Source organism: Mauremys mutica, chromosome 1 (assembly GCF_020497125.1).
Source record: "Mauremys mutica isolate MM-2020 ecotype Southern chromosome 1, ASM2049712v1, whole genome shotgun sequence".
NCBI lineage: Eukaryota > Metazoa > Chordata > Testudines > Geoemydidae > Mauremys > Mauremys mutica.
In genome coordinates this window covers 132,672,804-132,698,317 of record NC_059072.1, presented here as the reverse complement: position 1 = coordinate 132,698,317, position 25,514 = coordinate 132,672,804, and the positions used below count along the sequence as shown (strand labels likewise).

Genomic DNA, 25,514 nt, shown 5'->3' with positions numbered 1-25,514 from the left:
TTGGTGACCACTGTGCTATATCTTGAGAACCACTTCATCAAATGAGCTCAAATTTGCACCACAAACTCTGTCCCTGAACTAGCACAGCGATTTTAAACCAGTTCTGACTAGAGATGGGCAGGAATTTTCTGACAAAATATTATTTTTTTCAAATTGGAAATAGCAGACCCAAAACTGTTTGCAGGAAAGGGTTGGTTTTATTAATCTCGATTGGGGAAAAAAAAGTTTTCAAATTGTCAAAACAACACTTTTCAACATTTTTGAAACAAAAAGTTTCCTTTTCTGGTTCAAAACGACTTCATTTTGAAAGTATAGTTAATTTATACTAAATAAGGTGAAATTCTATAAAAGGTCAAAATCAAAACAGAACATTTCAATTGACCCCTGGAAAATTTCAGATCAGATTATTGGTTCATGAAAATTTTCAAAATTTCAACTTTTCATCCTAAATCGGGATGGGAGAAAATGTAGAAATCTCAAAAACTCTTGTGGGATAGGAAATGGTTTCCTGCCCACTTCCAGTTCTGACCATGTATGTGGATTTCAGAAATAATGCAAAATTCAGCTTTAAACAGAAACCCTGCCTACAGTCACAGCTATGGTCAGAATACTGCCTTTGCTTTCCCAGTGTAATTGAGCTACCATGGGAATAAGCCATCAGGGGTACTAGGGCAAATTGTAATGCTAATTTACCAGATGTTGCAACTTGTCCATCTAATATATCTAGGGCCCTACCAAATTCACGACCATGAAAAATGCATCACAGACTGTGAAATCTGGTCTCCCCCAGTGAAATCTGGTCTTTTGTGTGCTTTTATCCTACGCTATACAGATTTCACAGGGGAGACCAGCGTTTCTCAAATTGGGGGAGTCCTGAGCCCAAAGGGAGTTGCAGGGGGGGTCACAAAGTTATTTTAGGGGGGGTCACAGTATTGCCACCCTTACTTCTGTGCTGATGCCTTCAGAGCTGGATGGCGCTGGCTAAGGGCTCAGCTCTGCAGGCAGCAGCACAGAAGTAAGGGTGGCAATACCATACCATGCCATCCTTACTTCTGTGCTGCTGCTGATGGTGGCTCTGTCTTCAGAGCTGGGCTCCCAGCCAGCAGCCGCTGCTCTCTAGCTGCTCAGCTCTGAAGGCCATGCCACTGCCAGCAGCAGCACAGAAGTAAGGATAGCAATACCGCAACCCCCCTACAAAACCTTGTGATGCCCCCACCCCCCTCCTTTTTGGGTCAGACCCCTACAATTACAACACTGTGAAATTTCAGATTTAAATTTCTGAAATCATGAAATTTATGATTTTTAAAATCCCATGACCATGAAATTGATCAAAATGGACTGTGAATTTGGTATGGCCCTAAATATATACTTTCAAAGTGCCCAGCTAAAGTGCCCTGTCATGACTCCAGTATCTTGGGGGAGCCTCCATGTCGCTCTGAGCGATAGTTGAGAGGTTTGTGCTACAGACCCTCTCAAGAATACCAACCTCCCACATGATATGATTAATCGGTGTTCCCATCATGGAAGTACCGAGCCAACAATTCAACAAGGCCTTATGCTGCCCTACATTTTCTGTGACCTACATTCGAGGTTTTGAAAGGCTAATTCATATACTAACTGCTTTTCCTCACTGCTGTTGGTGCCTTATGAAATCAAAGAAAAATGCTGTGGTTAGCTGTCCACTGTCCCCCTGCTCCATCAAACAGATATGTCATTTTCCCCTGAGAAAATGTGACTTTCTGTATTAAGATTTTACACTGAACACAAATAAGATGCTCCCTTATGTAAATTAGAACTGACCTTTTACATTTCCTATAATATTATAATCAGGGACAACGTGCACCCTGCTTTAGTCCACACTGTATAGACTGTGCTGTGCTCCTTACCTCAGTGCACTCTCCAAAGCTGATTTCCCTCAGCTTTAGATTAAGGCATACCTTGCTTGATGTAGCAGATTTTACATTTCCTCTAGTGGCCTGGTGGTATTTAGAAGTGTGACTTTTGGTTTCCACAGATCAATCTTAACGTTTCAGTTACAGTTAAAGAAGCATCATATTTGAAATCAGGGACATAGAAGGAGGACAAATGCAAAAAAACCCAGCTTGACCAAGGATTCCAGTGGAGTCAATAATCATAAATATAAATTAAATCTGTCATCGAGAAGATCATTAAAGGATCTGTTATTTAGCTACAATTGTAAGGTCATGCCTTTTAATAACTTTGTAAAAATTCTGCTTTCCTATTAGACCTAAGAAGCTTCTTTACACATTAGCCTTAAAAATCCCCATTACACATCATAACAGCCAATGTCCTACAACTGTAGAAGTATATCTGAATGACCTGTTCCAGTTTCTGCTGGCATTGGCTACTATGAACCCGAACAGCAGGTGAACAGCCAGGATTATAATGTATTGCCAGCCTCAGACATACAGATATATGAAACTTAAGAAAAGAAAAATATAGATGCTTGTTCAGTTGAGTGCTTTAAAATCAGTTTTCAAATAGACATTTGATGAAGATACGAAGGGATGCTTTCACAGCTGGCTGGCCCAAAGTATAACTTGCTATTTCTTTTCCCTTTTTACTGACACAATCCATGTAATTCTTTGGATATATATGGGGTGGAGGAAGGGATTAAGGGGAAAACTCCCTCACCTATTAATTATCTTTCTTTGAGCCCTTCTGGACTAGTGCACACACTTAGATATACTTCCTCCTCGTTAGCTGAAGACAGAATAATGAAGTATTCTGATAGCATCATCTTTGCTTCCGTCCTCTTACCCATTCTTTGTCTCCCTCCCTGCGCCAGCCAGTTCTCTGCTCTTCACATTCTCCCGTAGTCTCCGGTCCCCAACTTGCCTTTGTATTTTCCTTACTTTTCTCCATCACAAGTCCCTGATCTTGACTTTCTCCCTCCTACTCCCCCATGTTCTTCTGCAGCCTCCCCCCGACACCACCGCCCACAAGTCTCCTTCATGCACCATTACAGTTTCCAGACCACTTTCCAAACCAAGAGTCCGGCAATCTTCGCTGAGTGACCCCTAGTTTCAGTGCCTTTAAAAACAATGGGAGACAGTGGTCCTCTTCACTATGGGCAGCCTTCATGCCACCTGCAAAGGCTGCAGGGAAGTGGCAGCCATCTCAACTGAGGGCAGCCTGTGGCTTCCAGCCCACTGAAAGCAATGGAAGATAGTAAACTTGTTGAGCAAGGACAACATTCACAAGAATGCTGCCAAAATTCAGGCAATCATGAGAAAGTGTAAGGCAAGCAAGTAACCAAGCAAACAAACAAAAAACCAAACTGTGGTGACCAAGAGCTGACAGCTGTATACTGCTGAGGCAAACATACAGCAGAGCAGATAAGAGCTAGTGCCTCACCCCCTAACTCTCTGAAGCTTTCATCATTACTTCCTTTGCCTGTGCAACCTGGAGGCTGCAGTAGAGGCATATTGTCAGAAATTCCTGCCAGCTTCAGAGGCTCATTCTGTCCTTTGCTCAAGTCTTTTTTTTCTGAGCCAGCACTTGCCAGTGACAGACAACTGAACTCTGCAAGCTGGCTAAACCCCTTATATGTAAGTAGTGAAGGCGGGAGGTCCTGATATCATTAAAGTTATTTTGACTCCATATGTTGGCTGGGGAGAACTATATTCAAGACTCTGGGCTGCTAGAGGAAAATCAAAGACAGAACAATATTTGACGTTACATTTTCCGGTTAGCACTCAGAGAATGCAATCGTTTATTTTGGCAAAATGGGATTCAAGAGCCAACCCAAATTCTACTCTTCCCTCAGAGAAAAAGCCAGCAGATACTGCTTATGCCCATCTCTGAACAAGTCCAAAGGACAAGGCAACTCACACCTGCATTCTGAGCTAATGGCTGGCAGAGTTAAAGTTGATATTATGCAAATGGAAAATCATTTGAAAAGAAAAAGGAAAGCAGAACAAACTGCCATGGGGAAGTTTAGTTCTTCTCAGGAAAAGGCTTCCCTGGAATCCCTGTCAGCAGGTTTTGTTTTTCTTTCTAATTATCCATCTATTCAACAAACTCAGTTAAATAAACACTTTTGTTGTCCTGCAGATTTACTGAATTCTCCAGCTGGGCCGTGGTTTTCAATTCAGAATGAACCTGGCCCTGCAGATGGACAGCTCATACATGGGGAGAAAGCAGTTGGAAAGGAACCATTAGAAAGGGCTAAACTCAGCAGTCTGGGCTGGGATTCTTGCAATGAGCTGTCATCATTTTAAATCTCTTTCTAAAACAGTGAGTCTGATTCACTCCAGTTTGACACTATTTGGGACTGCATTGAAATAAGTGGAGTCACACTGAGTGATGCAGTGGTGAAATCATGCTCACTTTCTGAAAAGTTACAGCTCCTATTGAGGGAACAAGAGTGTTGGGACTTAGAAAAGGAAGAAGCACTGCATCATTCTCACTAACACAAACAAGCACCATCAACTGACTCCATGCTGGACCATAAAAAGTCACATGCCACTATAGATAAAGACTGTGGAAAAACATCTGAAATAATAGGATTGACACATATGGATCATTTTATTTGCTAATTCTTTCCTATTCAAAATGAAATCAAAATACCATTGGAAGGTCGATCCAAATGACAATCTAATGTGACTTTAAAATACCTCCAAATAAAGATTCAGAGGTTATGTCTATATTGCAAATATTTCCAGAAAATATGAATAAAAATAGGTTAAAGGAGAAGGCCAAACATGCTAACATTATATGATACAAGCATGTAGGAATGATTCCTCCAATCAACGTTTTGAAAGTTGATCTCTTGAAGATAGTTGGAATCCAAGTTATCACCTTTGTCTCCTTCTCTTACACACCCATTTCCCAGCATTGTTAGCTGAGGTGCAGATGTGAAGGGCACTGCAACTATAACTGGTCTGGGGAAACATTCCATAGCATAGGTATATGAACAATCCAGTCATAGGTTTTCTGCAGAGGTGGCGCATCACACCAGCATCAGGAAGGAAAACTGTGTTTGTTTCTACTTACTCCACTAAGTCGCAGAGCTTCTTGGTCTCAACAGGTGGTGGGTAGATGACTTCATCTATATTTCTCCTATTACAATTTGCATAGGCAGTGGAGATGTGGATAAAGGCCTCGAGCTTCTGCATCTGCCGGGCCAGCAGTAAGAGCTGTTGTGTGCCCATGACATTCAGCAGCAGGGCATGTCTAGACAAGGGGAGAGAAAGCAAACAAAAGGGGTTCATAGGGGATGAATGTATTAAAACTACATACACTGCAAATCTCTCCTCAGAGGCAAACCTCCACAGTGAGGAAAATAGGTCACAGCAGAAGAGGAAGTTTAAATGAGATGCAAGAGGCAAAATTAGTTTTCAAACATGTAGGATTCTTCTACTATGAATCCACTACTCTGGTCAAAAACTGTAACTCAGGAGTATTTCTACCCAATCCAATGGACTGGAGGCAAAGTTCCTCATTAATTTATTATGGAAATTAAAACTGACAACACCTCTTTGCTGGCATGTTTGCTGAACAACCATTCCACCTCAAGAAAAATACAAGTATTTAAACAGAAGGACATGAAGTGTTGTTCTTATTGACTTTTTAGCCCCATTCAGCATGGTCTCATATCTGGTCTTGAAGGACACATGCTATACCAACATACAAGGGATTCCAGATAAGTATATGGGGCCTTGTCCAAAGCAATGGAACAACACTAGAAGAAGCCAAAGTTACAAGTAATAAAATTAGTGATTCCAAGTGGTTGGGGCGGGGGGGAGAGTTGGTAAAGGAGTAGGGAAAAAGGGTACCAGTGTGAAGGTCTTCCCTGAAACATTCAGGATATGAGCAAGGTGTTCTGCTGGTTTTCTACATGGGCTCTGACTGATATGTGGGCTCCCTTTGCCTGAGCTTGCTTGCAAGCTTCATATTAGAGGAAATGTGCTCTCCTCCATGGAGGCAGAGACACTGGGGAAGATGGGGCCAGTTTCAGCAACTTGTCAGCAGGAGGAGCTTTTAGTTTTGGGGGGGAAAAGAAGAACTCATTATCAATTCAGCTGGACTGGACAGAAATACCCATGAGTTATGATTTCTGGCCAAAATAGTACATCTAAATTCATTTATTTTGCATATACCATACAATATTACCTAGTCCAGGGATTGGGAACCTTTGGCACGCGGCTCACCAGGGTAAGTGCCCGGGCAGGCCAGGCTGGTTTGTTTACCTGCCGCTTCAGGCCAATGGGGGTGGCGGGAAGCACATCCAGTGGGAGACGTGATCTGCCGAACCTGTGGAAGTGGCAGGTAAACAAACCGGCCCGGCCCGCCAGGATGCTTACCCTGGCAAGCCACGTGCCAAAGGTTGCCGATCCCTGACCTAGTCTATAATTGGAGCAGAGTGAATAATAGGTTTTTCAGCTCACTCTCAATTCTGAACTAAAAAAAAAAATGTTTTGGAGAAATTAAAATGATTTTTTGAAAAATATTCAGCAAATAAAGTTGAAAAAAATTGTTTCAGGTCAAACAAAATGATTTGTTTGACTCAAAATGCAATGTTTAATTTATATTTAAAGCCTTTTAAAACTTTTTAAAATATAAGTAAAAGGAATTCCGAATCAAAAAGTAATTTCAAATTGAAAAATAAAAATGTTTAATTTCGAAAATGTAAAAACAAAATATTTCAATGTTCTTCCCCCTTGATGTGAACAATCTGATTAAACTAACATGAACTTGCAAAACATTTCAGTGTTGCCGAATACCCAGTTTGTTTGTTTTCATAAAAAAGAAGTTTTGGCTGAAAAAAATTCACCAAGTTCTATCTATAATCTCATTTTAAGGGCTTTGTTTTTGGAACACAAGAACATTCACTCTATCGTGCCATGCTGAATCAACAGTCCATGGAATCCACTATCTTGCCCATAGCAGCAACTCAGCCCTCATGTTTCACAGGAAGGCAAAAAATACATATCACATTTATACAATGCTCTGGGAGAAATTCCCCCCTGGTCCCTGTGGTGATTAACTAAATACAGTTACAGTAATAATAAGTGAAAAAAACCCTCATGATGAGCAATGGAGACACAATCAATGTACTGTCTCAGAGGGATATATTTGAATTGTCGTTAATGAACTTCTTTTGGGGCCTGTATCTATGACCACAATCACGTCATTATCATTATTAAAGTGGGACTCAAAGGCACCAGTCAGAATTCAGACCCCATTATGCTAGGAACTCTTTCATTAATATGTGACAATGAACAAACCAAGTGCTTTTCAAGGTAATGCCTTAAGTAACAGGCCATCTTTTTAAAATGCCTCATTACAATGAAGGCAACATTTTCAAAGCTGGGTGAATATTTTAAAATGTTACAGTACCTTGTGATTTGCTATTTAAAATATGCTGCTTCAAACATTTATCATTTACCTCCTTGAATTACCTTTAGTGAAAAAGTAGGACCAATAACATTAGCTGTAGAGTCAGAGACTGCGTAGTCTCACTTCATGCTCCTTCCCTGTAGCCCTGTCAATACATCTGAGACCAGGCACATAGCACCCTCCTGCTGTCCCAGTTCTGCGGCCCCACCTAACTCTGCCAGTGCACTGCAATCCTAATTTGCAGGACTCCTTTTTATTCCTGTCCTGGGCTCCATGTAGCAATGCCACAGTACCTCAGTCTTGGTGTGTGTGTATTTTTTAAGGTCTGACATATGTGATATTTTAGGCAGTCAATAATTTGAGCCCTTTAAATTGTATATCCAATCCAGAATTTATGTGCAGTTTGAAAACATACCTGGAGAATTATTACTGTAATTGTACAAGAAAAAACAATAATGGTCTCTCATATTTTGTGTTTCCCAGTAAGAAGCTAAGTTCTACTTAATAAATGCAAACAGAGAACCAAGGACATACTTTAGTGGCTCATCAAAGCGAACTGTTGCTGCACAGTGGAAGACAACATTGACCTGGGACAGGAGCTCCTGTGAGTCCTTGGCGCTGATGGCCAGATTTGGCTGAGTGAGTTCTGCATTAATGGGCTTAATCTTCTCCTGGAAGTTAGGGCAATCTTCCCGGACTCTGTCAAAGACCTAGAAACACAAACACAATGATCAGCTACTGAATCATGGACTACTGCTATCATTCCTATTGATGATAATAGCACCCTGATTAACAGCCCGTTAGCTTCATCAACTGATGCAAATACAGCAAACATGACAGAGAATGACTGATACTTTCAGATGTCATAGTGGTAGGAGGTTCTTTATTGGAGCATGTAGGCAGATAAATAATAATGGACCTGATCGTCCCCTCCCATAGAAAAATCTGTCAGAGAGAGTGCCCTCCCAAAAATTTGAGGACAGGATGAGTTGGCTCTGCTGAAGAATGAACAAAGGGTCCTCTCAGCATCCCATGTCTCCTGGGGAATCCACAGGAGGTCCCATGCCTCCACAGTGGCTCTGCAACCCCCTACACAGAATCTGGCTAGCAATGCTCCAGTGGAGCTCCATTGCCAGGATTTCCTCCACTGGCGGCTGACCCTAGAACTTTATATGAACAGGTGGGGGATGAGGGTAAGGTGTGGAGTGGGACCTATGGGAAAGTTAATGCAGTATTAGGCTCTGTTAGATTTCCTGCTGATTCTACAAAGAGCTTGAGGGGAAGAGGGAGACAATGTGCACCATCCTGCCCCCCAGCTCTCCCTCTGTCACCACCTGGCGATTCCCTCTCACAAAGAGCCATCCATGATATCTAGAGCAGAGGGATCAGTACTGGGGAAGTGGTTGACCACTGCCTACGCTTTTGCATGGAGGGGTCCCTTTTCATGCAGATCTCAGAGACAAGTGGGCTCAGCATGAACTATACTCTGCATTTACATCCTGCCTTTCCTAAGACCTCAGAAAGTAGATGCACTAAAACAGTATTTTAATTGTCCAAAATCCACCTTAAAGATAAGTGAAAAAAATGAACAATCATTTAAACTGGGCTTATGGATAGAAAAGTACTAATAAAATTAGCACCCTTTCCCACTCTACAGTTCTGCTCCCTGTGTCTTTGAATAACATGCGTTTACTTGCCTGAGAAAAATGCAATGTTACAGCTATCAGCAAAGTGAAGATTTGATTCTCCCTTGTGCATCAGGAGCAAAATAGCCAACTACTGTAAGTCCTAGCTGCAAAATCTTTGTTACTGGTAATGACATAAGAGGCAAAAGAGAACATGACTTGATTTTCAGAACTCCACAGGAGCTTGCTGGATTAGCAGTTAAAATGGCTTTTTGACTTGCAAATTGGTCAAACTATAAAACTTCTCTTATGGCTTTATACTGCCACCTATTACTGCAGTATCTGACCACCTTTTGCATAAAATTGATAATAGTGAAGTCCCTAGTGGACTTCATGATGTCTCTGCCCTTTTGGGGTACAGAGAGAATAACGAGAATACCTATGAAATGATAGAGGTATAATCTAGTCAGATTTCAGAGTAGAAGCACACTTCAAGGATCACTTTTTTCCTTTCTTGTTACACTGGAGATTTTCTGCCCAGTCCAGTGAGGGAGGGTGTGGGGCTGTGCATCTTTCCATTACCATGATCTCTGTTTTGATAGATACTGTCCTACCTGTGACTTGTTCAGTGCTTATGGAAGGGTATGAAGTACTTGCTTTAAAATAAACATACAGTAAATAAAAAGATGTACAAATATATTAAATTGCAACTAAAGCAAATATTCTGTCATCTGACTAAGGGATTGTCATCCTTCTGTTTATTTGGTCAACAAATCCTGATACGCCTCCATGTTTGCAGCAATATAGCAGTGATCAGGATATGATCAGCCTTCCCCCTAAAGCAATGTGTTTGTCTGCTATGTCTCTTTTCTTCAACATATTGCTGTAGGGTCTTAACAAACAAGAAATTCCCAAATGAGTGAGTTAACAAGAGTGTGGACATAAGGATGATGTTTTAATTTTCCAAATTGTACACAGTTACCAGGTATATGTTGGGAGCTGTACTTTAGCTATGGAAACTGGGTTTACAGCTGTAAATCATTCCCTAAATATCATACATTGAGTCACTGTTCTTTACAACAACAAAATCCTATACATAGTCTCTGAAATGGGCAAGATTTTCAAAGGCACCAGTTTGAGCTCTATTCCCACTTAGTTTCAATGGGAGTTGGGTGCCTAATGCACTTTTGAAAATCTCTCCCTGTAATTTGAGGGTCTATAGAGAAAGTGCCTTAATCTGCATCATTTCAATGTTACAATATATGTAGGGCCAGTAGGTAAGTCCTGATGAGACCAAAACTGAGCTGTGTTTTAAAGAGAGGTACTGTAAGACTAAAGTCTTGACCACTTGTGGTCTTTTAAGATCTCAGGCCTGATTCCCCATTGCCGTGCCTCTTGTGTAATCATTTACACCAGTGCAAAAGGAGCGTGAAACCCTGAATCAGAGTCCGTTACACTCCAGTTTGTGCAATTACATTCTGCCCATATCTGAATTCCACCCATTGTTCCCATATATTCTTCTTCAACTTCTTGTATATAATTCATAACTGCTCCTGCCTGTCAATCTTTTAATTAGAATGATTTGTACATAATTCAATATAAAAGCCTCCGTTGAACAGTTTATTTCAGGTCACCTGCACAATTGAAAAAGGAATTCATCCGGCAGTTTGAGATGCCAAACACTTAAACCTGCCCTCTTTACTCAAGACAAAATTCCTAATCAAATAATATGTTGAAGTAAAGACAACGAGATAGGGCCTAAAATTTCACCTACTTTAGAGGAACACTGTAAAGGCTGGCAGGCCCAACATTTGACCAGTTCTGTTTTCTGACAGCTATTTGCAGAAGGTTGCAGCCTTTTCTTTCGGATGTGGGCCTCATTAATTATCTATTCCTTTATCACCCACAGACTGGATAACTGTCATATGCTCCAAACAGGGCAGAAGGCCATTCAGAAGCTTTAGCTAGATCAGAAAGCAGGGCTCAGTGTGTTTTGCACTGATTCCCACAGCAAGCCCCTTCCACCAGTGCCCCCCTACAGTTTGTACTGGCTGCCAGTTTATTACTAACTGCCATTCAGAGTGCTGGTTTTAGTCCTTAAGGGAGTGATCTTGCCAAGTGCTGAATATCCAGGCCCTGATCCAGCACAGTGTAATCCACTGAGAAGTGTGTGTTATAAGTGCTGGGCACAGAGAGTATGAGTTGTTACAGCCCCCACCTACACAGCCATGGCTCTTTAGCTTAAGCGGTAGCAGCTTACACTTTTAGCTCTACAGGTCCCCAGTGTGTCAGCCAACAGAGCAACTGTCACAACTGCACTTTACATGCGCTTAACTTGAAACATATGGGCAGCTAAGCATGTGCTTATGTGACTTGCTGGATCAGGGCCAGAGTGCTCGGCCCATTTCAGGATTCAGCATTAAGTCCCTATATGGTCTGGGGCCTGGCTACGTGGGAGACTGCCTCTCTGCTTCTGTGGTACTAAAGCAGTTGAACAGTCTGATCTACTAGTCTCCTACTTTCACTGGGAGGTGCTGGTGTTTTTGGTAAAAGACCCTGAACTCTGCAATGTGTTCCCTGCTTGGTCTGACGGGCTCTGTGTCGGCGGATCTTGAAGACATACCATTTTATTAGGCTTTTGTGAAGGGAGTAGGAAAGAGAGAAATTTTGAATACTGCACTACCAGAAAGTTGTTAAATTGAAAGAAATTCAGAGAACAGCAACAAAAATGATTTTGAGACTGAAATGAGGAAAGATTAACAGGATCGAATACATATAGTTTGACCAAACAGAGAATAAGAGGAATAAGGAATCTGTCTACAAGTATTTAAAAGTAAACACCGAGAAGAGGTAAGAATTGTTTAGCATAATCCAAGGGAGCATAGTTGAATAATAATTAAGTAAAGAAAAACTACGTAAGTTAAGCAAAGGAAAATTTAGGCTGAATGTCAAAGCAACACCTAAACAAAACCATTCCTAACAGTAAGCTCCATGAGCCTGTAGATAATCTCAGAAAGCAAGTGGTGGAAACCCCCTTTATTTGGGACATTTAAAAGTAGTCTGGACAACAATCACTACTGTAGGGGACAATCTTGCCATGATATAGTATATTTATACTATGCCTCCTTGGTCTTCACTTCTATATCTAATTTCTATGAAAATGTGTCACTGTTATAAATGGATAAAACTAACCAGCATGTCAACATTTTAGAAAGATTTACTCAAGTTATAAAAATAGCTCAGCAAGTGCCAGAATGATCCCTACTCTCTATTTCTGGAGAAAAGAGCATACCTAATACATCCCAGTTGTGTTTACAGCTGATAAACCCATTCTGATAGTCTGCAAAAACTGTGTGTGCCTAATGCCTACTTTTAGAACTTCCAGTATAGCAACATTCTTAACTAATTAGGCAGCTTGTCAACATCAGATAATTAGTCTACCATTAATTGATAACATGGCCTATTTTGAGTGAAATGCATCGCGTAGCCAGACAATGCGTGAAAACCATAGCTTGAGCAGTGTTAAACAAGGCTACACTGTTGCCCTTCTCCACCATCCCCTTTTTGCCTCCTCTTCTCTCCTGAGTTACTTTAAGCATGATTTTTCTCAATGTAAATGAGGGCATAATTCATCTAATTAGTTAAAAAATGCACTAGGGATTTCCCGAGTATCAGTTAACAAATGACTTCTAATCAGATCCGGACTTAAGGCCTTTTCTTAAGTAGAAGCAGTGCAGTGAAAATGCAGTACCCATGACCAATAACTAGTAAACAAAAAAGCTGATTATTCCAGGGCAAATAATGACAATAGAGATACAGAGATGACAAAACATGAATTCCATTCTGGGTCAGCAGAGGCTAATGTGCCCAACTAGCTACTTAGCATGTGTTTTTAAATGGATGTTCTTGGGTTCACATTGTATTTAAGCCAATTTCCATGAACTTTGCCTGCTGCCAATGCTTAGCAGAATAGGCTCTGGAGAGAGCTCTGAATTACACACCATTTAACCTGGAGCTCTGGAAGAGCCCTTTCAGATATAACCTTTAATACCTCTGTTTACAAGAATCTATAGAGGCAGGAAAGCTTTCCATGGTGTTTGGTACTATTATGCAAGAAGACATGCAAGGGACAAAGTCTGATGATCCACTTCTCAGGTCACTCACACCCCCTTGTACTCTCTGGGCTGTGTATTGGAATGCATTGCCATCAGAACTGATAGTGTGATTGATGATGTTAATGACACTTTCAAAGTAGAGGAGAAATTAGGGTGCAGAGAATGGTTTTCTGTTCTCCAGATGGTAATTAAGAAGCCACATGTACATAGAAAGCTGAGGTCTATATACACAGACATACAACAGATATATGTATGGGTATGGACACAATGGACAGAAGTGAAGGCAGAAGAATTCAGAGACAAACAAAAGGTGGGCGAGTACATAAGAACATAAGAATGGCCCTACTGGGTCAGATCAAAGGTCCATCTAGCCCAGTATCCCATCTTCCGACAGTGGCCAGTGCCAGGTCCCCCAGAGAGAATGAACAGAACAGGTAATCATCAAGTGATCCATCCCCTGTCGCTCATTTCCAGCTTCTGGCAAACAGAATTTTGGGTATTGTGTCAGGAACATTTTCTAGTGATTTGTCCAGACCAGTTGTATAAATTGCCTGAATGATAAAAGTTTCCGCCACTTCCCACAAGAGACTATTCCAAAATCTAAGCAGATCTTTATCCTTCTAAGCAGCTTTTCTGAAAATTTCCCAGACTAACATTTCCTTCGCATAATGTCCACCCATTACCCTTGTTATACTCCAAGGTTTCAAATGAATGAGGAGAAAAGTTAAAAGGGAGTCAGCAGTGACCAGAGAGGTGGCACGAGGAGTGGGCAATTACCAGAATTCTATACTTCTTTCCTCTTTGAAGAATGAGAATTGATTACCGTAGCTTTAGTTTGCCTAATTACAAATGTTATGGTCATAAATTTATCCAGCCTCTTTTAAAATCCAGCCACACTATTTAAGCCTGGTTCTCCACGCCCATTGACTCAATAATAGCTCTTTGCAGCTTCAGTAACAGACCTTGCTTGGATGCCAAGAAAGCTAAGCAGCAGCTGATGGGCCCCAAAAGACTAAAAAATCAGGCACACAAGCCATACCAAACACAGATAGCTACTTCTTTGAAATAGTTAAACTATTGACTGTGTCTGCTTTTATTTTTAAGTGGCCGTTATGATAATTTAAGTTCCTTTTCAAGGCATCGCATATGGGTAGGAAAACTTACACTAAACAGCTTAGATTTTTTTTATTATTATTATTCTGCATCACATAAGAGCCCAAAGAGCCTGAAGGCTGGATCTCCACTCTCAGGAACTCTCCCCTCCCTGACCTATTGTGACCTTATCCTAAATGCAGACACAACAGGGAGCCCCCTTTGGAAGCACTGGTTGCTCCTTAATTGGCTGGGAAAGAGAGGTCACTGCAGGCCACAGTTTTCCATTATGGCGGACAAAGAGCACCATTTTGTTTTTCACAACTTTTTAGCAGTTCTTCAGGAATAGAGTTCTAGGCCACAGCAATGCTATTCAGACAGCAATCTTGGGCCTTCGAGGATTTTTGGTTCAACTCAAAACCAACTGTTCCTACCAGCTTCTATATAAAATCTGATAGAAGAGCTCAGGTTATCCAAGGCACAGTGCTGTGTTGCTCAACTTCCTCTGGGTAAAATACAGTGTATTTGGCCTCTGATGGATCTGCACCCATCTCCAGTTATATGCATTTGCTCCTACACCAGCAGCTCAGCATGGTGAGTCGATAGGGATAGTAGGAAAGGCAACATAGCCAAAGCAAGTAGATGTTATCTACAGTGAAAATTTTGGTGCATGTTGTGTTGATGGTATTGAGGCCAGCTCGGCCTGATGTGATGTATCCTACATCGAAGATGCAGGTGTCTAACTCAGTGCAGACAGGGATTTCATGGACACAGAGTTCTGACCCACTTCACTGTCAGAACAGCTGTGTCATGGACTGGAGATGGTATTGTCATCTCTGGCTTGTCTATACCAGGAAAGTACATTGTGTTAATGTGATGGCAGCCATCTTGACCAGCACACTGGGGAGTGAATTGGGGACCTTAAAGGCTAAAAAGCAAAAGCTGCTTCATCTTGAGTTAATGTGCCAAGGATTAGCACAGAGGGGGACCTGCAAAACACACTCACCAGTGGGTCATATTAGAACACATGTTAAGTATAATGATGTGAAACATGACTTAGCAATCAAGGACTATATTTAACATCATGTCCCCTTAAGGTTAACCACAGCCATATGACAGTGTTAAAACACAACTGCCCTTGTCTATAGAATCACAGAAATTATGCTGGGAAGAAACCTCAAGATGTATCTAGTCCAGCATTTCTCAATGAACAGTCCGTGGGCCGGTCCCTGAGATCTCCCTGACAGTTTAGGAAGGCAGCAAGCCAGTCCCTGGTATCAAAAAGGTTGAGAAAAACTGATCTATTCTATCTTTTTGTGTTGCGACAGGAACAAGTATACCTAGACCATCCTTGACAGGTGTTTCCCTAATCTGTCTTAGAAACCTCCAATGATGGGGATACCACAACCTCTTAACTCAGGTTTTCTAAACCTTTTATCACTCTCCTCTGGACTCTCTTCAGTTTGTCCACATCTTTCTTAGAACGCAGCACCCAAAACTGGACACAGTACTCCAGCTGAGGCCTCACCAATGCTGAGTAGAGACAATTACCTCCCACGTGTTACATATAACATTTCTGTAGCTATACCACAGATTGATGCCTTTTTTGCAACTGCATCACATTGTTGGCTCATGTTCAATTTGTGATCCACTGTAACCCCCAGATCCTTTTCAGCAGTACTAATATCTGTCCAGTTATTCCCAATTTTGTAGTTGTGCATTTTATTTTTCCTTCCCAAGTGTAGTATTGTGCATTTGTCTTTATTGAATTTCATCTTGTTGATTTCAGAGCAATTCTATAATTTGTCAAGGTCATTTTGAATTTTAATCCAATCCTCCAAAGTGCATGCAACCCCTCCCAGCTTAATGTCATCTCCAAAATTTGTAAGTGTACTCTCCACTACATTAGCCAATTCATTCACGAAAATATTGATATTACCAGACATAGGACTGATCCCTATGGTACCCCCACAGGAGTCACATCTCCCTCAGTTTGACAGCAAACCATTGACAACTATTTTGTGAGTATGGTCTTTCAACCAGTTGTGAACACACCTTACAGTAATTTCTCCTAGACCACATTTCCCCAGTTTGCTTGTGAGAATGCCACTGGAGAATATGTCAAAAGGCTTACTAAAATCACAGTATATCACATCTGCTGCTCCCTCCCCACCACCCACTAATGCTCAGACCAGGGCCGGCCCTCAACATTTTGGCACTTGAGGCGGGGAGCTTAAATGACGCCCCCATGCCCCCTGGCTTGGGCCAAAACTTTAAAAGGTCTCAATTCTGCCTTCCTGTTCTACTCCTCTCATTGTACTACTCTGCTACCTACCTCAGTAAAGGAGAACTAACAAATTAAAATGCCTTGTTCAAAAAATTTAAGTAACACTTAACTTTCAAATGCCTGAACAGTAAATGTAACTTTTCTTGTCTGCATAGTAAACACTGGCATTTTTATCTGTTTGAATAATCAAAGTGGTGCTTTCCATGCCTTCTTGGTTGCAAAGATTTGAACTGCTTCCTGCTGAAGGTCCACAGTCTGGGCCAGCTCATGCTCTGTTGAGATGGTTGCAAGGCCGACCAGCCTCTCCTGTGTCATTGTGGAGCGTGTATGTGTTTTTACTAACTTCAGCTTGGAGAAGCTGCGTTCTCCACTGGCAAGTGTTACAGGAAGTGTTAGAAGTATGCGCAGAGCAACAAAAGCATTTGGAAAGAGAGTGATCATCTTATTTGTGCACATATATTCTAGAACAGCATTTGGAGTTGATCCTGCTGAAATGTATCTTGAAAGGGCTTTCAGTTCATCACCTAAATCACTCGCATCAATATCACACATGTCATCATGTGTCAACACTGTCTCTAGTGCCCTGCATTGCTGGTGTAGGTCTTCTTCAAGTACAGTGAGGAGTTTCGGAATATCATACAACATCCCAAATATACTGCTGTGTTCCTTGAGCTGCATGAAACATTCTTCAACTGACTGTATTGCATAGTCTAGCACCTGGTTAAAGAATTCAACTTTGAATTGCTGTTTGGGGTATCTTATGGGATTATCCCGTGCCTCGTAATCAAAATGTCTTCATAGCTTCAGTGTGAAGTTCCGCTGCCAACTTCTGTGCACTCTTCAGAAAGTTTTGAAATCCCTCATCTGACTGGTAAGACTGTTGGTATGACTTTGCGTTGTCCATTTTTTCCATTCCTCCAGATATATCAAGGTCAACATCTTGGAGTTTCTTGCTTACAACATTTATTTCAAACACTATGTCATGCCACAACACTAAGCCACACAGAAATTTGAAGTTATGTATGTTTCTGGTGATTCCATTTCCCTCTGCCACTGCTCTCCCACGAACAGTTCCTGTCATAGCATTATCCTCCATAATGGCAACTATGTCATCATCTATCTTCCCAACTTGGTGTTTGATAGGCTTTATCGCCTCCACTCGACTTTCCCATCATGTGGTTTCAGTGTCAGAGAGGATGTTCCCAGATGTTGCTTCAAAATTTGCCATTGATGAGTTGATGCAGAGAAAATACATAGATGCTTTGAACTACATTAAAAAATTCAGCAGCCTCACTAGAAGCTGATGCTGCATCACTGACCACCAAGTTCAATGAATGAGAACTGCATGGGACAAAAAAAGCTCGAGGGTTTAACTCTCGGATCCATGTCTGCACTTCTCTGTTCTTTTCTCTCAAGTTGGCTCCATTATCGTAGCCCTGACCTCTCATGTCAGCTATCGCAATTCCTGTATCATTCAGATTTTTAAGAAGCACATTTGTCATACCAGCTGCTGTAATATCATCAATGTCAATAAATTCTAGAAAATGCTCTCTGACAGTCACCATTGCAGGGACACTTTCACTAGGTTCTGTTGTTGTTACAAAATGCACCATTAAAGTCATTTGTTCCGTATGGCTGATGTCAGGTGTACAATCCAGAATAACAGAGTAATATCTTGCTGCCTTCAGATCTTCCACAATCTTCTGTTTGACTTTAGTTTCAAGTAATTGTATGATCTCATTTTTTGAATGTTTTTTCCAAGGTAGTGGTGTGTGTACATTTCTTTGGTGGTGACTCTTCTGAGATGCTCCTGGAGTACAGCATCAAACTCAGCCATCAGCTCCACAATTTTAAGGAAGTTTCCATTGTTCAGCACATACAGCTGATCTGAAGTGCCACGCAGTGCTAGGTTTTGGGTAGCAAGCATTCTCACAATGGCAATGAGCCTTTTCAGAACATTTTGCCAGTGAAGAGACTCTGATGTAATCTTCTCTTGATGCTGATCATCTATGGTGGCCTTTAACCTTAGTCTCATTTTGAGCTCTTTCCACCTATGGAATGTTCTCTGGTGATTTGCTGCCTTCTCATGGCATGCCAGATTTCTAGCCAGATTTTTCCAGTCCTTTGTTCCTGTAGAACCCAATGTGGCTGGAACATTAGACTGGAAGACTTTGCAACAAAAACACTATGCAGCATTCTGGGTTTTTGAGTACCAGAATGCTTTTGGAAGCCATGGCCTCTCCAATTTGTCACCATTGGGGATTTCACACCAGAAATGTATTGGATGGAAACTTCTATTTTCATTGTCTTTGGAGAACATGAAGTTTTTCACTTGCTGTGGCCCATGCAGTACAAGGAAGTGCCTCAGGCTACTGCTCAAGTGGGTCCACAGTCCTGGATCATCTAGACTTAAGGAACTAAACTCAGCAGCAGCTCTTTCTTGCAACTCCACCACACTCTTCTCCAGAGGCAGCTCTAGGAATCAGCAAAACAAGCAGCTGCTTGGGGCGGCAAAATATCAGGGGCAGCATAATGCTGGGTCCCCAGCTCAAACCTGAGGCAGCGTCCTGGGCTGGATCCTGACCGCCCAGGGGCAGTAATCAGTCTGTTGTTCTGCCTCCAGGGTGCGGTGGGGCAGGGAGCCGGCTAAGTAGGGAGAGTGTCCCCGCTGCTCTCCCGCGGGCAGCGGCCACCCACCCCAGGAAGGAGCCAGTAGCGTGGCCCTGCCCAGGCTGCAGAGGACGGGCAGAACATGGCGCCCAGGCAGGCTGCTCCTCCTCAGCTTGTCCCTGCCTCTGCCTCCTCCTCCCCTCTGCTCCGCCTCCTGCGAGGGGAGGGGAGGGGAGAGGGGAGTGGAGTGGCAGCCCGGGCTGAGCCGAACTCATGCCGGGGCCAAGGTGAAGACTGAGGATGAGCGGGGCTGGGATCCAGCAGCAGCCCCAACCCCCAGCCACGGGAGCAGCAACGACAGGAGACGAGTCCACCTTGGGCCAGATCTGCAGCAAGGTAAGAGTCGGGCTGGGCGGGAGGGTCCCCGGGACCCCTGGGAAGCTTCTGCCTGCTGGAGCCCCAGAGGCTGCTGCATCCATCCCCAGCCCCACACAGCGCACAGGTGCCTGGAGTCTCCTTCTGCCTCCCCCCCTGCAGGGGGTGAGTGACCTGGCAGAGAGGGGCAGCATCTGTCCAGCAAGCCCAACACCTCTTCCTTGGCTCCTCCAGCCCCAGAGCTCTCTCTGTTGCATGCCCCTCGCGCTCCCAGCGGGGCGGCCTCAGCACTGGGAAAATGCCGGCAGGGCTGGGTCCAGTGTGTGTCTGAGCTTGTGGGGAGCTCTCTCGCCCCAATGACTAGCACCTTACCTACGGCAAATACAGTAGTGTGATAGAAGCGTGACGTGAAAAATATCATGTCATGTTGTGACATGGTCACTCAAATCACGATTACGTGTGTGTACTGTGCTGCCCTATCAGCGCCATTCGTGCTAATTTCCATTTTGCGTTGGTGCCAGTGATTATAGGGCTAAAATGCCTGAACAAAAAGAAAACAACTTTCCGGTGTTGCCTACTGGCAACAAAGAGAGAAACAGCAAAAAGAATTAGAAAAACTATTTTAAAAAAGTCGACAATCAAGGAGAAAGCTCTAAGCAATGCATTGAAGGTGATTATTCATCAACTGATGAAGACTGATCGAAGCAAAGATTACCTTTATCAACTGATAAAGATGAGCAACAATCTGACCAAAGATTATCTTCGCTAACTGATAAAGATGAACAATCACAATCCATCCAAAGATTTACTTCTTCAGCTGAAGAGTCCAGAAATGAAGAACTGTTATCCAAATCTAAAATTGAAGAACAATTATTGGAAGGTGGAGAGACTGACATAGGATCAGATCCACGTACATGGCCGACAATAATTACTGATGCAATGCAAATGATTATTGTGAAAAAAGGTCCTTCAAAACTAGATCCTACATTTGAATATCCATTTAATGAGTTGAATTGTCGATTTATGCCATCCAGTATGAAGAAAAAAATGAAAAATGGAGAACAAAGTAATATATCGTGGTTAGTGTATTCACAGACCAAAGATGTAGTTTTTTGTTTTTGCTGCAAACTGTTCTGTAACTTGGACATTCTTCTGGCAACTGCAGGTTTTCATGACTGATGAAATTTGCATCAGCATTTGAAAGAACATGAAACATCAAAAAATCATTTACGCTGAAGAGTCCATTTTTAAAAATTTTAAACAGTCAAAACAAAACAAAATTGCAAAGTGCAAACGTGTAAAAGCAAAACAAAAACAAAAAAAGCTGGGGGGGCAGCCAAAATTTTTTTTGCTTGGGGTGGCAAACAACCTAGAGCTGGCCCTGAATATTGCCAAGCCTAAAATATTTCTATGACAAATTTCACTTGACTGAAGGGAAAAGGTGTGTGTGTGTCTGCTTGGGCCCTATTTAATTAAACAGAGTAGATAAGATAGGAATTGGCTGCACCATATGGTGCTTATATTCTTTCCAAGAAGGCCATGTGAAGGATGATGGTATTTAGCAATATTTTTGAAGATATACCTATGAAGGCTAACTGAGCCTGGCTTCCTTCTTTTTCCCAACCTCCACCCCACCCCCCGCACAATATCTTTGGGCAGAATCACATTTGTGGACAACCAAGCACTGATAGTGTGTGCCCATGGACATGATGGAAGACAAATGTTATTAAAAGGATGTTTCATGTTTCCAAGAGGTAACTATGAATTGTGAATGAGTGGTGGTGTGTGGAGGGGGGAATTTCATTTTAAAATAATGAAAATACCTTGATAGCTTGTGCATTTTCCAGGAAGGTGTATGCTCCAGTCTACTGGTTGGTACTTTCTCTCAAGCTTGGATGGCTGTTATAACTTAAATGTACAGGGCACCAAAAGCAGCACTTTTGGCTTTGTCTCCTTGTGTTGCTGCCCTTGAATGTGACAATTTGGTGTTTGTTAGGTTTAACATAGAAGTCTGCCTACTGTGGATTTCTGACACCTTCCTCTGAAACGTTTCTATGATTCTATCTGGTTCTGCCCACTGTTGTGGACAGCATACCAGGCTAGATCTGTATTTTAATTGTTCTGTGACATACTGTGCTCTCCTAAACCCTTTTTTTCCTGAAAGAATGCTGCTATGGTGATTGCTATAGTGCCCTTTTTGTAAGGAACCCATTTTTTCCCACAGCTTTATAACCCAGGTTTAAGTGACCAGCCCAGGAGAAGTCAGACTTGACACTATCCTTTGCTAGCTGGATGTGCATAGGTGTTGCCTGCTCTCAGTTTACAATGTAATGTTTCATACCCCACGTGTTTCAAACCCGAGGGTAAAATGCTACAGGCCAGATTTTCATTTGGTGTCAATCAGAGTAGTTCTACTGACTTCAGTGAAGCAACACTGATTATGGCAACTGGTGATCTGGTATTAAAACTTAAAGCTTATTCTGACTTTCCTCAGATCTTGATGTTAGTTTCATGTGTGGTGGTTGGTAATAAGTTTGTGTTGATAGGCATTCATTGTTCTCTGTACTCATTGCTCTCAACAAGAATACATGCAAGCCTAAATCTCTAGAATACAGTCACCTTGCTTACTTATAAAAGGAGAAGTTCTTTCTCCAGCAGAGTGCCTCAAAGGAGACCATCACCCTGTGTTTCTGAAATACCCCATTTCCAGATAATGCAGAGTGGAGCCATCTCACAAAAGACACATTTCAATAACTTTCCAAACCTAGATATTTCTATAACAGTGGGTTGCAAGGAAGACTTGGTAATATCCATTTATTTTATAGCATATGGGTTGATTAAAGTATGGGAGTGTTTACCATTGGTAGGAAAATAGAGACCAAGGCTGTCAAAATGTATTGCTACTGAAGAGAGATCTGTGTTCCTTTATGTGTGTGGAAAAAGCAAGGGGCCCTGGGAGAAATGTTGCTAGAATTCTGTTGCAAGTAGTTACCAGGATAACACTGAGTCACTGGTTGTAACTCTCGATCTTCCCCAAGGAAGCAGAGCTCTTTCCCTGCCCTGCTAGGAACAGAACAGGGCTACTAGCTGCTGCTCTGTCGTTCCTCAGAACAGTTTTTGCATCAATTGTAATCAGAGGGCTCAATCAGAAAGCACAGGGATTGGGAACAACTCTTGTAAAGAGCTCTAATATTTGAGAGAAGGCTGTGAGGAGTCTGAAAGATTTTACTGGGTATTTTCTGAAGTAAAGTGAAAACCTACTGCTTTCTACTGTTGTCCAAATGCAACTTGTTCCTGCAGTATATATAATGTTTCAGCTAATACCAAGAACACAGGTCACTTGTTGGTTTGAACTAGAGTTAAGGGTGGATTCTTGGTAGCTCAACATCTTTAAATCAAGATTGCAGGACTTCAGTAACTCAGCCAAAAGTTATGGGCCTATAGCAGGTGTGGGTGTGTGAGGTTCTCTGGCTTGCATTGTGCAGGAGGTCAGACTAAACTATCATAATGCTCCCTTCTGGCCTTAAAATCTATGAGTCTATCTCTCTCTCTCTCTCTCCCTTTCCTTGTTGTCTCTTCTCTGAAGATTGAGTTGGAACCGCACTTTTAAAGTAGGGCTGTATTCTGAAAAGTGACTTTTTTTTTTAAGGCATGGTAGGAGGCCCATGCTTATTGTCTCTTAATAATTCCTTTTCAAATGTGTTCAGTTTACAAGCAAATATATGTTGATTGTTTGTCTCTACCTGCTAGCCCTGCTCGTTCAGCTTGGGATCTGAGAGTCAAGCGGAGCTGAGCTTCCTGCCCTTCATCTGTGTATCATCAGTATTAATAAAAGTTCCACGGGCCAAATTAAGACCTCAGTGCCACCTGCGCAATCTCATTGTCTTCACATTTTGCCTCTCACAGCTGTTCATCATCATCATCATGTTCCCATTACGCCTCTGGCATTTAGGGCAGCAACAAAGCTCCTTCACTCCTTTCTGTTTCTGGCAAGTCTTTCCATGGTTCCCCAGCCGTGCCCCAGGTTTTTCAGCTCAGCTTCCATAGCTCTTTGCCATGTCGTTTTCGGGCGACCTCATTTTCACTTGCCTTCAGGTGTCCATCTTAATACTATTCTGGTGATGGAATCAGTTTCCATCCGAAGCACATGGCCAATCCATCTCCAACGCCTCCTGGCACTGATAGTTCTCAGTCTTCTTGGCTTTACTGTGTCAATAGATGTTAGTTTGAGGCAGATTGTATGGAATGAAGATTGTTTTGACATGTCATACTATGTCATACTGCTGTTGCACGGGTGTAAATGGCTGGAGTTTAGTAAACAATTCTGTTGATGCCCAAGGTAAAATACAGTCTAGCTCATTCCATGATAGATTCAGTGGCTCTGCTGTGCTACCAGGAGTAAACTGTGGTAAAAGCTATTTATTTATTTATTTATTTATTGTTTTCTAAAGTCAATAGATAGGATTCTGAATATACAAAAGGAACAGGCTTATTGGGTAAGAAGGTTCCATCTTTATATAATCTCTTTTTACAGTGGTACCACATTTTAAAGATTAGTTCGGTACAGCCAGAGCTTAGCCCTAAGTGTCCTAGCATTAACACAAAGCAGGTAGTATTAATCTTTCTCTTCCTACTTCACTAGATAATCTCCTCCCCCCTTACCCAATCTCTTTTCATCCCATCTGTCTGTGTCCATCCCCATTTTCCTTCCCCCTTCACTTTTTGATGTCAGGTAACTTCTGGCCAGCCTACTACCTGCAGTTTAGGAAAAGGCTCCCAGAATTCCCAGGGCTTCTAGCAGAATTGATTTTTCCTGAAGTTGAACTCCTCCAAAAGTCATTTTAAGTGCCTGTAATATGGTATATAAATCCTACGCTGCAACAGTCACAAAGGAGTTAATGGAGAGAACAGCTACTTTGTAAAGGTTTTTTGATCAGTTAAATTCTCTCTCTCACTCTCTTGCTCTCCTCCCATGGGCCACCCCTCCTGCTCCACATGACTGTGTGTGGATGAGTCTAAGGTTGACTAGTCATCCATTGCTTTTCATCAGTGCCATAAAAGATATGAAAGAGGCACTGTTCACCACAGCCAGCCAAAAATGTCTGTCTTGTCTTTTTAATTAAGATCAATCTTGGATATTCTCAAGATACAGTAGATACATTCCAAACAAGTTTTGTGTCCTATTTTTAATCAGTAGGGAATCTGAAAAAGAACACTCCAGCTGTTTTTAATTGTTTTTAAAAATATTTTTCTATTCAGTGTGGTTTCTACTAACCCTCTAGAAGCTTGACAATGCATATCTTTGTCATTCCTGAGCTGTTTCGTTGCTATTGCCTATACACACTGCTTTGTTGTATCATTTGTTATATATTCTAGACTGCTGGCAATTATTTGTTCTGTTTTTGTGTTTTTAGAAGGTAAAGAGCACTGAAGTATTTATTTCAGAAAATTATTAAAGGTGACTTACAAATGCCTTTTACTAGGTTCTTTTACTGTAGCAAGATGCGTTAAATGCAACCAATATCTAAGATGCCAGGGACATCTCATACATTATCAGCCAAATTTGAGATAATATTTAATTTTTATAAGGGCTGTTAACCGTCATACTTCAGGGCATAAACCAACACCTAAGTAGGGTGACCAGACGTCCCGATAAAATCGGGACTGTCCCGATATTTAGGTGTTTGTCTTTGATCTTTGGTCGGGACGCAATTCATCCCAATATTTCGCTCCACCGGCAGCACTAGGTTTTTTTTGTTTTTTTTTGCTCCGCCAGTGGGCTGCCCCCCATGTGTCCCGATATTTTCTTCCTCTCATCTGGTCACCCTACACCTAAGTGATAGGGGCTAGGAAGTGACTTCTCTTTTGGACAGATTATTCCTTTCTTAAACATTTAAGAGTTTCCTGAATCTTACTCTGGAACATCTGTTATAGACAGTATTTTGCATTAGATGGATCTCTGGTAGTATTAGTATAACTGTGTTTTGTTGTTGTTACTTTATATTGATATTGGAATAGCCCCCAGAAGCCATAGCTAGGATTGTG

At 41.9% G+C, this 25,514-nt stretch overlaps 1 protein-coding gene across 5 annotated transcripts in view; it reads right to left on the bottom strand.

Moving 5' to 3' along the window:
* Positions 1-25,514, bottom strand: part of FAR2 (fatty acyl-CoA reductase 2) — a 211,835-nt gene that overhangs the window by 50,541 nt on the left and 135,780 nt on the right. For all 5 annotated transcript variants that reach the window (XM_044996407.1, XM_044996382.1, XM_044996398.1 and 2 more), the window contains exons 3-4: positions 7,900-8,075; positions 5,020-5,199 (exon numbers count right to left, since the gene is read on the bottom strand). In XM_044996407.1, coding sequence (XP_044852342.1) covers positions 5,020-5,199; positions 7,900-8,075 — 356 coding nt within the window. The remainder of the gene's footprint in view (positions 1-5,019; positions 5,200-7,899; positions 8,076-25,514) is intronic.